Here is a 14,005-nt window from a genome sequence, read left to right as displayed (position 1 = left end):
AGAGCGGTTAAGAAAGCATCTGATCATAGAGACGTGGGGATGTTTGCACCAGCTCTACGATTTTGCAGTCCAGTGTGTTCATGTCGTTACTCACATCTGAACTTGACGGACTGAGCGAACAAATGGAAACAACCTGGAAAGATTTAGAGCGCATTCATCTGTTATATAATCATCATGGACCAATGGCAGATCGAAGGCTGACACAAGGTTTTACAGAATATTTGTACTGGCAGTCTATTTCAAACCACCAAAACAAACTACAAAACACTTTTGTTTTGACCAGATTTTGTTCTAAATGACATCCCATGTGTTCGATCTTTGATTTTGCTTGAAGTATATTAGGGCTTTTATTGGCCCAAGTCAAAAGAGCCCACTCCAGAATCACTGGTCTTCAGTGTAAGTCTATGGGATTTGCCCGTAAGTACACAGGTTCATGGCCTGTTAAAAACATTACTGTGAAAATATAAAAGTGAAAAATACTGACCTTTCTTTTTTCCTCCAGCAAGAAGACATCAAGTCCAAACCAAATGAAGGAAAGAATGCCATTAGGTAAGACTTTAAAACTGGCTTAACTGCTCCTTAAAACCAACCTATCCCTGAATGATTTCATGTCACACAGGTTTGTGAATGGCTGGACAGCTGATCTGAACATCACTAACTTGGATTCCATCGAACCATCAGCCACTTCAAACTACACACTGGTTTCTCACGGGAAGTGAGTCAGTTTCTCCGATTTTTTTTTTATTGATGTTTAATAGTTATAATTGCCGACATGTTGACAAAGTTGTTAATTGCTTTTTATCAAAGTTACATTAGTGCTTTTTAAAGTCAACATGAAAACATTGACTCTACTTACTTTCTAATGACGTTTTACTAACTCTCAGCATTCCCATTCATCTCAATAGCAGTTGCTTGGCTGGAGCATGCAACCCTGAAAATACGCAACCTAAATGTTGACCTTTCCAGATCTTTTCCTTTTGTAAAAAAACAGCTACTTGTATACATTGTAATTAGATGAATTTACTAATTACACTGTTTGAACAATCAGCACTTATTATTTTCGAAACTGTTAGTACAAGCATAGATATCAAATGTTCTGTCGGTTCTTAATGGATAGTCTTGGCCCCAATTACTGATCGGTTAATAGTGTCTCGCATGCTAAAATACATGGTCTTTGCTGCATAATGTGCCCAGTGATGTCCAAAACCAGAATTAGATCCAAGTGATTACTGAAAAGGAAAAACTGTTAGCATTCCCATTCATCTCAATAGCAGTTGCTTTGTTGGCACACGTAGGACTAAAAATGCACAACCTAAATGCATCTTTTTGGTCCACTTTTCATAATCCAGTCATTTCCCGAAGGATAAAAGCCCCGTACTACCTTTTTTTCTTTTCTTAAAATGGGTTGTGAATACCATTTCATGTTGACTTTAAATCCCTGTCTCTTGGAGTCATGGTGTCTGACTGCTGTTCTGTTGGTTTCTCTTCTAAGGCGTGATTTCGTGCTCAGACATGGTGAGCAGTGGTGTGAGTTTTCTCGGAAGTTTGGATTCGGTGCCTCATACACCTTCCTCATCCCCAGCACCGTGTTCTCCACTGATGTGTGTACTTCAGCAGAAGTCTCTGTATGGCCTTGATATTGTGTCTTCTGGTTTATATGTGCATGTGTGTTTTTGTGTGTGTGCAGTGTGCGTCTATAATAGAAGTTGAGGACATGAAGCCCAACTCGGTCCACATGGCTCTGCAGATTCCTCAGTACTTCCTCATTACCACAGGAGAGGTCATGTTCTCAGTCACTGGCCTGCAGTTCTCATACTCACAGGTACAACAACAGCACACTTCACCGGTCACGTCACCAGCACTGAGGACGTTACTCCAAAGAAAAAAAAAATCAGTTCCCTTTACATACTGTCATTAGATGAATTTACTAATTACACTGTTTGAATAGTTATCACCATTATTTACTAAAACTGTTTACACATGGACAGTAAAAGATAGATATCAAATGCTCTGTCAGTTCTATAAGAACAGTAATAAAATGGATAGTCTCGGTTCTGGATGCTGACTGGTTAATACGGCGTTTTCACTGTGCTAAAATAAAATGTTTAGTTGCCGCGTAATGTGCCCAGTGATGCCCAAAACTAGAAATAGATCTAAGTGATACAGATTATTGAAAAAGAAAAAAACAGGACAAGGTCTTGGTTCAGTCCATTGGTTTTTGATTGACTAGAGTTTTTAATTTAAACAAGAATTTAATACAGAATATAGATTGCATACCTCAAAGAAGCCAAGCGATAAATTCGAAGGGTTCACACATAGCTTAACATAACACAATGCCTAAATAAATAAATAAACCATTCATAAACCAAATGAAGATAACAGGTGCAAAGATTATAAATACATAGAATCTTCTCAATTTACAAGTTGGAAATATTGGAAAAAATTGTAGTTAAATTTACAAAAAAAAAAAAAAGTTGGAAATATTGGAAAAAATTGTAGTTAAATTTAAAAAAAAAAAAAAAATTAAGCTGTATATCATCCTGAAGGGCCAAAGGTCAAAAGCCATAACTTGTTCAAAATCACAGATGGAATACATTTTTAAATGTAATGTTGTTGACAATATCACTAAACCTAGTCCTTGCAAAAAAATATGTGGTATTAATGGTGTATTCTGCACTGGAATATTTAATTTGGCATTTGATATCCTGTAGACTGCAAAGATAATTCTCCGAACGCTTCCCTCTCAACAGCTGTATTTCCATATCTTTAGGCTCCAAAGAATATGAAGTCAGTGCTGCAGGCCGGCTGGTTGTGCACTAACGCCGTGGGAAACATCATTGTGTTGATTGTGGCAGAGCTGGGAAAGCTTCCCAAACAGGTGCTGCACATGAGCTTATGAAACACACACTACACATATTCAGCCAGGCTGTAGGAATATTCCCATATAGGCTGGGAAGAAAAATAAATGACAGAATTTTCATTTTTGTGTGAAACGTTCCTTTCGTGACTCTCTGTGTTTTCTCACACAGTGGGCAGAGTATGTGCTGTTTGCGTCGCTGCTAGTGGCTGTGAGCATCGTCTTCTCCATCATGGCTTATTTCTACACCTACATAGACCCAGCGGAGATCGAGGCCCAGATCAGGAAAGAGCAAGGGCTCGAGTCAGAGGAGAAGGAGAAAGAGACACTAGAAATGGAGGAAATTGATGAAAGCCAGAAAAATGATCAGGAGGTCAAACAAACCAAGATATAAGATTTGTGAAGATTAGATTATGTTGGAATATGTTAATATCTACCCTTTAGTTCCATATTTATTAAAATAGGTATAAAAGACTGTAAACAGACATATTTGCATGCATCATTGTTAAATTCAGTGTGACCGTTGGCTGTAAGACCCTGTAAGTGAATCAGATGTAGCATGAAAAATGTAAAAACCTTCTGTCATGATGATCTTTAGATATGATTTATGATGCAGATAGACTCTGGATGGGGTCTGTTTTTGTGTGTGATCCTTTTTTAAGCTAATAAACAATACACTATGAAACAATGGTCTTTAGCCTTTTGAGTTTAAGTAGCAGTTACACAGAAATCTCATAAAGCATTGCAACAAGCTCAGTGAAGAAAAAAAAAATCATCCAAGATGGATAACAAGTTATAAATGACCAAAATGGGTGTCCACTTTGCCAAACCCATGCTGAATTAGCTTTGTGGGCTGCCATCCAAATTGACATCATGACTAAATAGCTTATTTGGACTGAATTTCCAGGGGACCACCCAGATTCAGTACATACGAGTACTGATGCATTAGTAATTAGAAATATATGAATATTCTTTTAACAAAGAACAATTTTAAAGATTGTCTTGCAGTGATCAACTTATGTCAACACCTGCACTTCAATAGAGCATAACAGTCGGTTCTGAAAGTTAAATTATTTTTTTTTTCAACACAGACCTACCATGAGATGCAGAGTTGAGCTCCAATCCCAATTAAACACAGCTGAACTAGCCAATCGAGGTGTTCAGGGCTACTTGATAATGACAGACAGATGTGTTTGATTGGCGTTGAAACTGAAACTGCAGGAAGGCTCTCCAGAAGCAGGGTTGGAGACCCCGGATATACAGTATGTTTCTGTAGAAGCCACAAAATGTAATTTCAATTGAGGCTTAGGACTAAATTCACGATCAACATCTACACTACCAATAATCCTGAAGAGAAATCCACCAACAAATCTGACAAGTTGCATGAATTCAGCAAATGTATATTTTGATGAAACAGTTCAGCAGCACTCTCCCACACCTGTGAATGATATAATCGATTAAATCAATAGTTTAATAAATAAACGATCACCAGCATCTACTACCCGAATTACAAAATTTCAAAATATATAACAATGGAAAGTACAGTGATTAAAATCATCAGATATACATCGTCATAAATAATCATTCATTTTCACACTGTAAATACTCAAGATATACTCCACAAAATATTCAAGATGGATTTGACCAATTATAATTCATGAAAGGAAAACATAAAGATCTAATTCCTCATTCATACCATTTGGAGCCAGAGATTTAAGTTTATAGATCCAAACTGTTGTATAATTGTGATAACTATGGGATCACATGTAATTTATGTTCAAGCCATGGGTATATTACGCAATGTATTGGTGGACGTGAAGGTTTGTGTTGTATACAACTGGAAATTGTCCAGCATTTAAATGAAATACGTGTGTTTTTAGAGATTGAAGATTGGTTAATAAATGATGGAAGTCAATGTAATTAATTATTTAAAAAGTGGGTGAAGGGATTGAATTGTTTAACACACTGAAGAAGGCTTTCAGCCGAAACGTTTGTGTTCTGTCCTACTGGTGATTAATGTAAAATAAAACGCAAAAAAGAAGACTATTTTTGTTGAGTGTGGATCATGGTTTTATATACTAAGTAATTTAATAGATTGATGCACCAAAATAAAATATTAAGTGACAAAAGAGTGCGGTGCAAACGGCTTTGTGGAACTGTAGGCTAATCTTGAAAAGTGTGCAATATTCAAAAATGCTTTAAAAGTTTATAAATGAGTTTGTGATTCATCTAAGAACTGGTTGGTTTGGTTTAAGACTTAGAACATTTATTGAGCAAAATATTGAGAAAATAAATGGGGGAAATACTTCTGAAAGCCCAGCTGTTGTAAAAGTGGGCTAACAGCCATACAGCCTCTCTGGTAACTGACTGAAGGTAAGTAGGCCTGTGGCCAGCAGAGTCCTAAACTTCAGTACAGTGATTGGGCAATGCCAGGGCATTTCTCCACAAATAAATGGGACATGTAACCTTGGCGTTGTGGCCCAAATTTCTTCATTGATTTATCAACCAACTGTGTGACCGGTATACCCAACAATTCACCAAGCTTCACAAAGGACAGGCGATTGCTTGATCACTATGGTTACTGTTAAATGAAAACAAGTCGCTTAAAGTCGCTATTTCAAAAAATCTTATTTTGTGTTTCACTAAAGTGACGGAAATCTTTTTTTTTTTCATCACTCATTTTTCCCATGGGTTTTAAATCATGTTCTTTATTGTTCAGTTTTGTGGAACTAATTGTGTTTAGCCTGTATTCATAAACATTAGAAGAGGCAGTCTGCTCTTTGAACCTGTTACTGTGGTAGAGAGTGGCTGTGTCACCGCCCCGTTACACCCACATGATAAAGAGTCCTGATGGACTGACTAACACATGAGTGTGAACAGTATATTCAGGAAGCAGCAGCCATAGTCATGGACACTATAGGAACTAAGGTACTGTGTGTTTGTGTGTGAATGAGAGTTTTCTGGTTATTGTTGTTTGTTGACAGCATGGTCCTGGTGTCAGACAAATGGGGAATATTTGAAAAGCAGATTTATAAAGAAACTTCAAGTGTGTGAAGTTAGTATTTGTGAAAAATGGCATTGAAAAATTGCTTTACCAGCAGAAATGTTCTGTAAGTAAATTAATTTCATTGAGTTTTGCCACTGTAAAAGTTTGTAATTTCGGTATAATTTCAGTACCACCCAAGAGGTCCCCCCACCAGGATCACATAACATCTGAAGACCAAAGTGCCACCATTAGTGGAAAGGCTGTGACTGTGGTTATTGTAAATGACGTGTGAGAGATTAGATTAGCTGTGTATCTGTTCTGATTCAGCAAAAGCTGCTTTAACATTTATAGAGTCATAATGTGCTTGTCATTGCTTTGTGTTGAAAGTTCCTTATTGTCAAAACATTAACTTGAGTGAATGAGTGCCGTGACGTGAGGCCAAGTATCGTAACCCATGCTCGGAATTTGGGCTCTTTAATTTTGTGCTCTTTATTTAACCCATCCAAGTGCACACACACAGCAGTGAGTAGTACTGAGACTCAAACTCAAAGTCAGACTCTCTAACCATTAGGCCACTGCCCACAACTTAGCATCCGCTGTGTCCATTGGCAAGGATATGTAAGCATATGTAAGAGAATATCAGGTTAGGTGAAAGTTTCTGAAACATTTGATCATTGGAGCCTCAAAAATGAAACTCTAGTTAAGGTATTCCAGTAACTTGTGAGAATTGCTACGCCGTACTTTGATGACATTGTGATTTATTCTGATTTCACAAACATCTGGTAACTGTAAACCTCATGTTAAACCTTTGTATAAACCTATAGTGCATATCTCAATATCTAATAGATGTCTTGAGAATCCTTCAAACAGCCATTAAAACAGACAAAATTCAGACATACCAATTAATTCTTTATCAGGTGTGTTTCTAGAGATGGGGTGTATGTGCAGATGAGACCTTGTGCTCAAGTGAAGCAAGTTAAACTGACTAGCATTGCTAGGTTATCTACATCCATCCGGTTGTTAATAAACCCCCCAAGGTTGCGTTCCAGTCCGTTTTTTTATGCCCTTCACTCGCAAACTGCACACTTCTGGCGGAACCCTTGGAATGGGCTGAACTGGAATGTCCTAAGCCCTTGATCACTTAGAATCAGCTATCAGCAGTTGGTTTATTGTTTACATTTTTGAATTTATGAATTTGTTTGGTGCAGCATTCTATATGTATATAGGTATGTTTGGGCTGTTATAAATGTAAAAAAAAAAAATGTACATATTACAGAGTTGTTTGGGGTGGGGATAAATTAAACGCGGTCTGCGATGACGTCACAATCGTGTTGCATTGTGGTCTATGGAGCGGCCTGAAGTGTGCATATGAAGCAGACTCGCTCCCTCGGTCAAAATCGAGGGGTCGAGGGTCTGTCCATATAAACTTCCATCGTCCACTTCATGAAGTGGAACGCACTTCAAAATGGCAGCGGGGATTCCCCCGAGGGGAAGTGCTTAGGGAAGTTTGCAAGTGCGTGTCTAAAAGTGGAATGGAACGCAGCCCAAGAGGCTGATCACGACCCCAACTCAAAGGGATTTATTATGTGATAACAACCAGCTGGATGCACATTATCCTACTTATTACACAGCTATTTGCCACATAAGTAAATAATTAGACACTAAATATTGTTTTTCAAATGCAAAGCTTCCGCAAAGAACAAAGAACCGCAATGTTACAATTTATAATACACAATTTTCCTGTCCCTTGAAAAGTTCAGCATTTCTGATTCCATAAATCATTTGAATGTTTTCAAACTTCAACTAACTGCAATACTTCTCATTATTTTTTTCCTTTCTTTTATAGAATTTAAAAGTTGACCCGGAGAAGCTGTTCACCAAGCTTGACAGGATTGGGAAGGGATCGTTCGGAGAGGTCTTTAAAGGCATTGACAATCGCACGCAACAGGTGGTTGCTATAAAGATCATTGACCTGGAGGAGGCTGAAGATGAGGTGGAAGACATCCAACAGGAGATTACAGTCCTCAGCCAGTGTGACAGCCCCTTCATCACTAAATACTATGGTTCTTATCTGAAGGTGAGGCCTTTGCATCACTTCCCTGAAGCGGTTTAATGTGTGTCAGGCAGCTTGGATTTAAACTGTAAGCTATATGATATTTGGAGATATCAGGGGTCCAAACTTTTGTATGCTGATAATGTTTTATTTTTTAGAAGTAGAGTTTATATATGTGGCTTAAACAATAAGATGCACTTATACTTGGCCTAATCTCTCCTGCGGTGGTTTAAGGCTTGAGTGTGTTTTGGAGGACTTTTGCAATAGTCTTTTTATGATTGGATAGTTATCCAATCAGTAAATACACCGTAAATGACCAAGTGTAAATACCTTAGTGTGAATAGGCCTTTTGCAGATTAAAATTGCTCTAAATATGCACCTTTCACCATAAAATGCCTGGAGAGCTCTCACAGAGGGTTGGCTAGGGTTGTGAGAGAGTCACATATGTTAGTGGTCCATTTGCTTTTGTGATCTGATACCCTTTACAACAGGGGTAGCTAACCCTGCTCCTGAAGGCCTACCATCTTGCAGAGTTCAATGCCAACCCTAGTAAAGCCTGAGACACACTGCATGATTTTCGGCTGTCCCAGACAAAAGATTGGCATCGTGAAATAATCATGGCGACTTCTGCAATCGTGGCTCTTAAACGGTGGTCTTACAGTGAGAGAGGTTCAAAGACGACCGTTATCACGGTCTTGCGACCAAAGATAGCCTACAATCATTTTCTGACAGTGTCAGAAATTCAGCATGATCATCGCAGTGTGAGTTTGCTGCTACGACCCACATTTACTGACCAGCCAAAAAAATGCGACATGAAATCAACGCGACATGGCGCTAAAACATAAAACTGCTTACCTCAAGCTCTTTTCCCTTCCTCTACCGCCGCTTCCACTTTTTTCAGCACACATAAAAACTGCAACTGCCAAACTGTGATTCATCATGCTCTTTTTGTTTACCACTAGCGATGATGACTGATGACGTTTTATTCTTCTATAGTAACGTTAGGTTACTGACGTAACCCCGGTTCTCTGATAACATGAAGTGAGGTATCTCACAATGGGAAGGCCTCAGGCATGACCGATCGCGGAAGCACCAATAACACCACATCTGCCAACTATGGCAGACCAATCGCTGCAGCGATCAGGGAGTTCCGCCTCCCTGTATATAAACCGCAGCTACCTGCCGTTTCGTCATTCTCCGCATATCTCTTCTCCGTGCAGTAAAGGCAAGGAGGGCAATGTTTGTGAGATATCTCACTTCAGGTTATCAGAGAACCGGGGTTACGTCAGTAACCTAATGTTCTCTTTCTAACATTCGTTCGGTACCTCACTATGGGATATAGACAACTCCCGTATTGCGGATATGCTGACGAGGCAGACTAAAGAAAGAGTAGGTTATTATCTGAATCATACTCCCAATGGAGGTGGAAACAGAATAATACGAGGAATTAGCCCCTTAATGACCTGCATTATTCACACTGACTACTCACTCCCAGGACTGAGTGGGCCAGAGAGGATTCTGTCACATCCAGTCTATAGAAACGAGCAAATGTGTGCGGAGAAGACCAGCTGGCTGCCGGGCGAATTTCTTGAAGAGAAATCATTACATGTTTGCATTGCCGAACCCGCCGTAATGTCGGCTCGATCAGGCTCAACGGAGGGAACGCATACAGTAACACGTCTGGCCACCCGTGGGCTAGAGCATCCACACCCAACGGTGCAACGTCGCTGGCCAAAGACAAGAACAGGGGACATTGCGCGTCTTCGCGTGATGCGAAGAGATCTACGGTGGCCCGGCCGAATCTCTGCCACACCATGAGGATCACTTGGGGGTGGAGTCTCCACTCCCCATACAGAGGATTCCCTCTGGACAGTAAATCCGCTCCCCGTTCATTATTCCTGGAACATGTGTCGCGCGTAACGACAGGAGGGTCCTGCTGCTCCGCATAATCAGTTCTTTCGCTAACAAGTGAAGCTTGTGAGAACGAACTCCTCCCTGCCGATTTATGTAGGCTGTAACAAAGTTCGTAGTTCGGGAAGAAGGAGGCGGGAACTGGCGAACATTTAAATACTTTAATAATCAAACAAACACAAAATGAAAGTAAAGCGGCAGCCCCTCGCGGACGACTGCCGCACACAAAACACAAAATAACCCCCCCCCATACAGAGGATTCCCTCTGGACAGTAAATCCGCTCCCCGTTCATTATTCCTGGAACATGTGTCGCGCGTAACGACAGGAGGGTCCTGCTGCTCCGCATAATCAGTTCTTTCGCTAACAAGTGAAGCTTGTGAGAACGAACTCCTCCCTGCCGATTTATGTAGGCTGTAACAAAGTTCGTAGTTCGGGAAGAAGGAGGCGGGAACTGGCGAACATTTCAATACTTTAATAATCAAACAAACACAAAATGAAAGTAAAGCGGCAGCCCCTCGCGGACGACTGCCGCACACAAAACACAAAATAAAGTCCAGGCCTGGTCCTCTCTCCTCCAACACTGTCGTCACTCCTCCTTTTATACTTCCGGAGCTCCTCCGTGGGACTCGAGACTGGTGAGTGGCGCAGGTGTCGTGCATTAGCATTTACTCCACCGGCCTCGCTCCGTTCCCACGGCTCTCGGCCCCGCCCCTCTCGTCACATAGGTTATCACCGTTGTGTTGTCCATCCTGACCAATACATGATGATTCTTGAGAAAATGCACAAAATGTCTCAGAACTAGTAATACTGTTAGTAGTTCTAGAAAATGTATGTGCTTCTCTCTCAGTGCGGGAGACCAAACTCCTCTCACTGTTCTGCCCTCGAACACCGCCCCCCAGCCAGTGAGAGATGCATCTGTCGTCACCACTTTCCTTAACATAACCGGACCCAGAGGGCATCCTGTCCTGAGAAAAGACGGGGCTCTCCAATGAAGAAGAGCGCTCATGCATTCTGGTTTCGTCTGGTTTATCTTGAAACCTAATCTCTCCAGATGTGTCACTAGTGTGTACGTATCGCTCTCTGCTTGCCGCGGGGACGGCGCGCAGATGAGCAGGTCGTCCAGATATGATGAAACTCTGACCCCTCCGTTCCTTAACGGCGTCAGAGCCGCTTCCACACATTTGCTGAAGACCCTGGGAGCCAAACCAAGGCCAAAGGGTATTTTCGTATACTCGTATGCTGTGCCCTGATAAGCGAACCTCAGATATTTCCTGTGAGCAGGAAAAATATCTATGTGAAAATATGCGTCCTGGAGGTCCACTGAGGTGAACCAATCTCCCTGACGAATACTCTGACACAACATTGCGACAGCATTTTGAATTTGTATTTTCTGAGGTGTTTGTTGAGGACCCGTAAATCCAAGATGGGACGGAGACCTCCCCCTCTTTTTGGAATCACAAAATACCGGGAGTAAAAACCTATGTGGCTTTCTCTCGTTGGAATCACTCTTATCACTCCTTTTCTCATTAATGAGGATATTTCTTCCTCTAAAACCTGAGCTGCTTCCCCTTGGGCCACTGAGATTACCACCCCATTGAACACAGGAGGTCTTACAGCAAATTGAAGTCTGTATCCCCTGTCTATCATGGTTATAACCCAGGGATGGACTGCGCATGAATGCCAGTTCACTGCCTGAGCTGCGAGTGGGCCCTTCTCGTCTTCGCTCACTAGCGGTGTTGCAGCACACTCTAGTGGCGAAGGAGGGGAATACCGCTTCAGTGAAGGAGTTAGATTCGTCTTTTTTGCCTCTCCCTCTTTTTTCAGCATTGCTGTTACCGTCGCCCCGAACATGGCCTTTGGATCAATAGGGGCATCCAAAAACTCCACCTTCTCTTTGTCAGAGACGCCTGACAAACCCAGCCATAGTGATCTCTCTCCCACAACCGCTAAGCCCATACTCCGACCGCAGCTTTGAACTGCTCTGCGGGACGTGCGCAGGTTTAAATCTGTGATGACACATATCTCCTCCCAGAGTGCTGGGTTGGGAGATCCGGAGTCCAGCTGACGCCCTATCTCCTCAAATAACTCTGCTTGATAGGCAGTAAAGAGGGACGTTGCGTTCAAAGCACGAACAGCCAGTGCAGATGATTTATAGATCTTTTGAAAAACAGAGGCGGCGAAGCATTCTGTTTTCCCTGGCAGCGAGGCTCCGGTTGCAGAGAGCGCAGCCCTGCAACTTGGGTGCAAATGATTAGCCACCGAAGATTCGACCGGGGGAGGATCCGCCATCCCCAAATCCTCCATTCCCTGAACATCCAGCCTCGAGAAACCCTTGACGGGCACACGGTGGGAAAAAGGCTTGTCCCAAAACCTCTTCATTTCAGCCACACATGCCGGGATGGCTGGAATAAATTGCCTCCCTGTAGGGAGACGTGACAGAAGTCTCTTTCCATCATACAAATCTCTTTCAGCCCCCTGACCTGCCGGTTGGGATGGCCAGTCGATCGACAGTTTAGCCGCAGCCCTTCGACAGACCTCGAGTAGATCGGTGTCCGTCTGCACAGGGGAGGGTGAACTCACATCCCGTGCACTCGGTGGACGCGACTGATCTGGGGGAAGAATAATCATCGTCATCGTCATCCTCATCCTCGAGGATGGCTGACAACACTTCGTCCTCGTCATCTTCCTCTCCCGCTAACGGATCTTCGAACAGCGGGGGAAGGAAGGGTGACACCCTCTCCATCATCATCGTCATCGTCATCCTCATCCTCGAGGATGGCTGACAACACTTCGTCCTCGTCATCTTCCTCTCCCGCTAACGGATCTTCGAACAGCGGGGGAAGGACGGGTGACACCCTCTCCATCATCTCTCCCCATGAGCTGACGGCCTGCGGACAATCCATCGGTTCCTCTCTGGGTTGAGCAGAGAGGCATGGGTCCGACTTCCCAGCTACTGCTACGCAGAGTCTCCGCTCTCGGGTTTTAGCCGAGAACTTCGTGCAGTGAGGACAGGCCTTGGGGTTGGACAGAGCTGCCTGAGCGTGTTTAGCCCCCAAACAGGAGATGCAGAGGCCGTGTGAATCCTTTGCAGAAATCCACATTCCACAGGCACACGGATGTGGAGGAAGACCTTTTCCTCCGGGGCTCTCCAGCTCTTTCGCAGTGGCCATGGGGCCTGCACTCTCTTCGTACGGTAAGCCCACCACAACGTGACAACTAGTACGGAGCTGTGCTGCGATAGAGAGCTCTCCTTTTCCCTCTTCTTTTGGTGCGTGATGAGTGCCCCCAAAGACTTGGAAAATAAATTGAAAACTTAGAGCAGAAAACTCACCCTGACGCATTAGTTATCTCACTCTAAGTGAAGTCGCTCAACAAACGTTAGGAATATATTGCGTTTGGGACGTTACCTCGCGGATCTGTCTGTAAACTGTTAAGCAAATAATTCCCGAAGTCTGCTGAGCCCGCTTCCTAAAATCTTCAAGGGGAAGAGAGCGAGAATGACGAAACGGCAGGTAGCTGCGGTTTATATAGAGGGAGGCGGGACTCACTGATCGCTGCAGCAATTGGTCTGCCATAGTTGGAAGACGTGGTGTTATTGGTGCTTCCGCGATTGGTCACGTCTGAAGCGTTCCCATAGTGAGATACCGAACGAATGTTAGGAAGAGAACTTACGTAGCTTACGAGTCAATAGGGTGTCATCATCGTACAGTCTGCATGCATGTCGTACCTGAGTTTATCAGATGCATGTCACAATTACATGGACATCAGTAATCTAATTATTTACCTTATTCTGAATAAGCCAATATTACGATTAAGGTGTTTACATGAGTTGCTTTTAGAATATTCCTTTCATGTTCCCGTTTTACATGTTATAGTACATAGATCGATTAATGGCGCACATCATTACGTCCCCACGCGACACCATCTGACGTCCCCTCCAGAATTTCATGTATAAACATATAGTTCGTCTTCGTTATGATGCCATATACAGTTTTGGGTGTTTCATTTTTAATTTACTGAAAGCTTCAAGTGCAGTTAATTATTTGTCATGCTATACATGCAAACAGACGACGGCGTTGTTGAAGCCATTCTTTTGTTTGCCGTCAAACGGTCCACTGCCGTGTGTGTATCCTGTCGCAAAATGCGGCGAAAAGTTCTACACAACGGTAATAATGTGATTAAGGTGTGTACATGTCT

The 14,005-nt window shown here is 42.5% G+C and overlaps 2 protein-coding genes across 2 annotated transcripts in view; both read left to right on the top strand.

Moving 5' to 3' along the window:
• The window catches only part of slc15a1a (solute carrier family 15 member 1a), a 10,713-nt gene extending 7,253 nt beyond the window's left edge, over window positions 1-3,460 (top strand). Inside the window, exons 16-21 of the mRNA XM_016487492.1 lie at window positions 503-549; window positions 620-715; window positions 1,493-1,601; window positions 1,688-1,822; window positions 2,771-2,878; window positions 3,030-3,460. Of these exons, the coding sequence (XP_016342978.1) occupies window positions 503-549; window positions 620-715; window positions 1,493-1,601; window positions 1,688-1,822; window positions 2,771-2,878; window positions 3,030-3,251 (717 nt within the window). The 3' untranslated portion in view covers window positions 3,252-3,460. The remainder of the gene's footprint in view (window positions 1-502; window positions 550-619; window positions 716-1,492; window positions 1,602-1,687; window positions 1,823-2,770; window positions 2,879-3,029) is intronic.
• Window positions 3,461-5,746: 2,286 nt separating this feature from the next.
• The window catches only part of stk24a (serine/threonine kinase 24a (STE20 homolog, yeast)), a 17,684-nt gene continuing 9,425 nt past the window's right edge, over window positions 5,747-14,005 (top strand). Inside the window, exons 1-2 of the mRNA XM_016487528.1 lie at window positions 5,747-5,785; window positions 7,690-7,920. Of these exons, the coding sequence (XP_016343014.1) occupies window positions 5,765-5,785; window positions 7,690-7,920 (252 nt within the window). The 5' untranslated portion in view covers window positions 5,747-5,764. The remainder of the gene's footprint in view (window positions 5,786-7,689; window positions 7,921-14,005) is intronic.

The sequence above is a fragment of the Sinocyclocheilus anshuiensis genome, unplaced genomic scaffold (genome assembly GCF_001515605.1).
Source record: "Sinocyclocheilus anshuiensis isolate Anshui unplaced genomic scaffold, SAMN03320099.WGS_v1.1 scaffold1199, whole genome shotgun sequence".
Classification (NCBI taxonomy): domain Eukaryota; kingdom Metazoa; phylum Chordata; class Actinopteri; order Cypriniformes; family Cyprinidae; genus Sinocyclocheilus; species Sinocyclocheilus anshuiensis.
The sequence above is the reverse complement of the archived record's forward strand: the minus strand, read 5'-3'. Positions and strand labels throughout refer to the sequence as shown.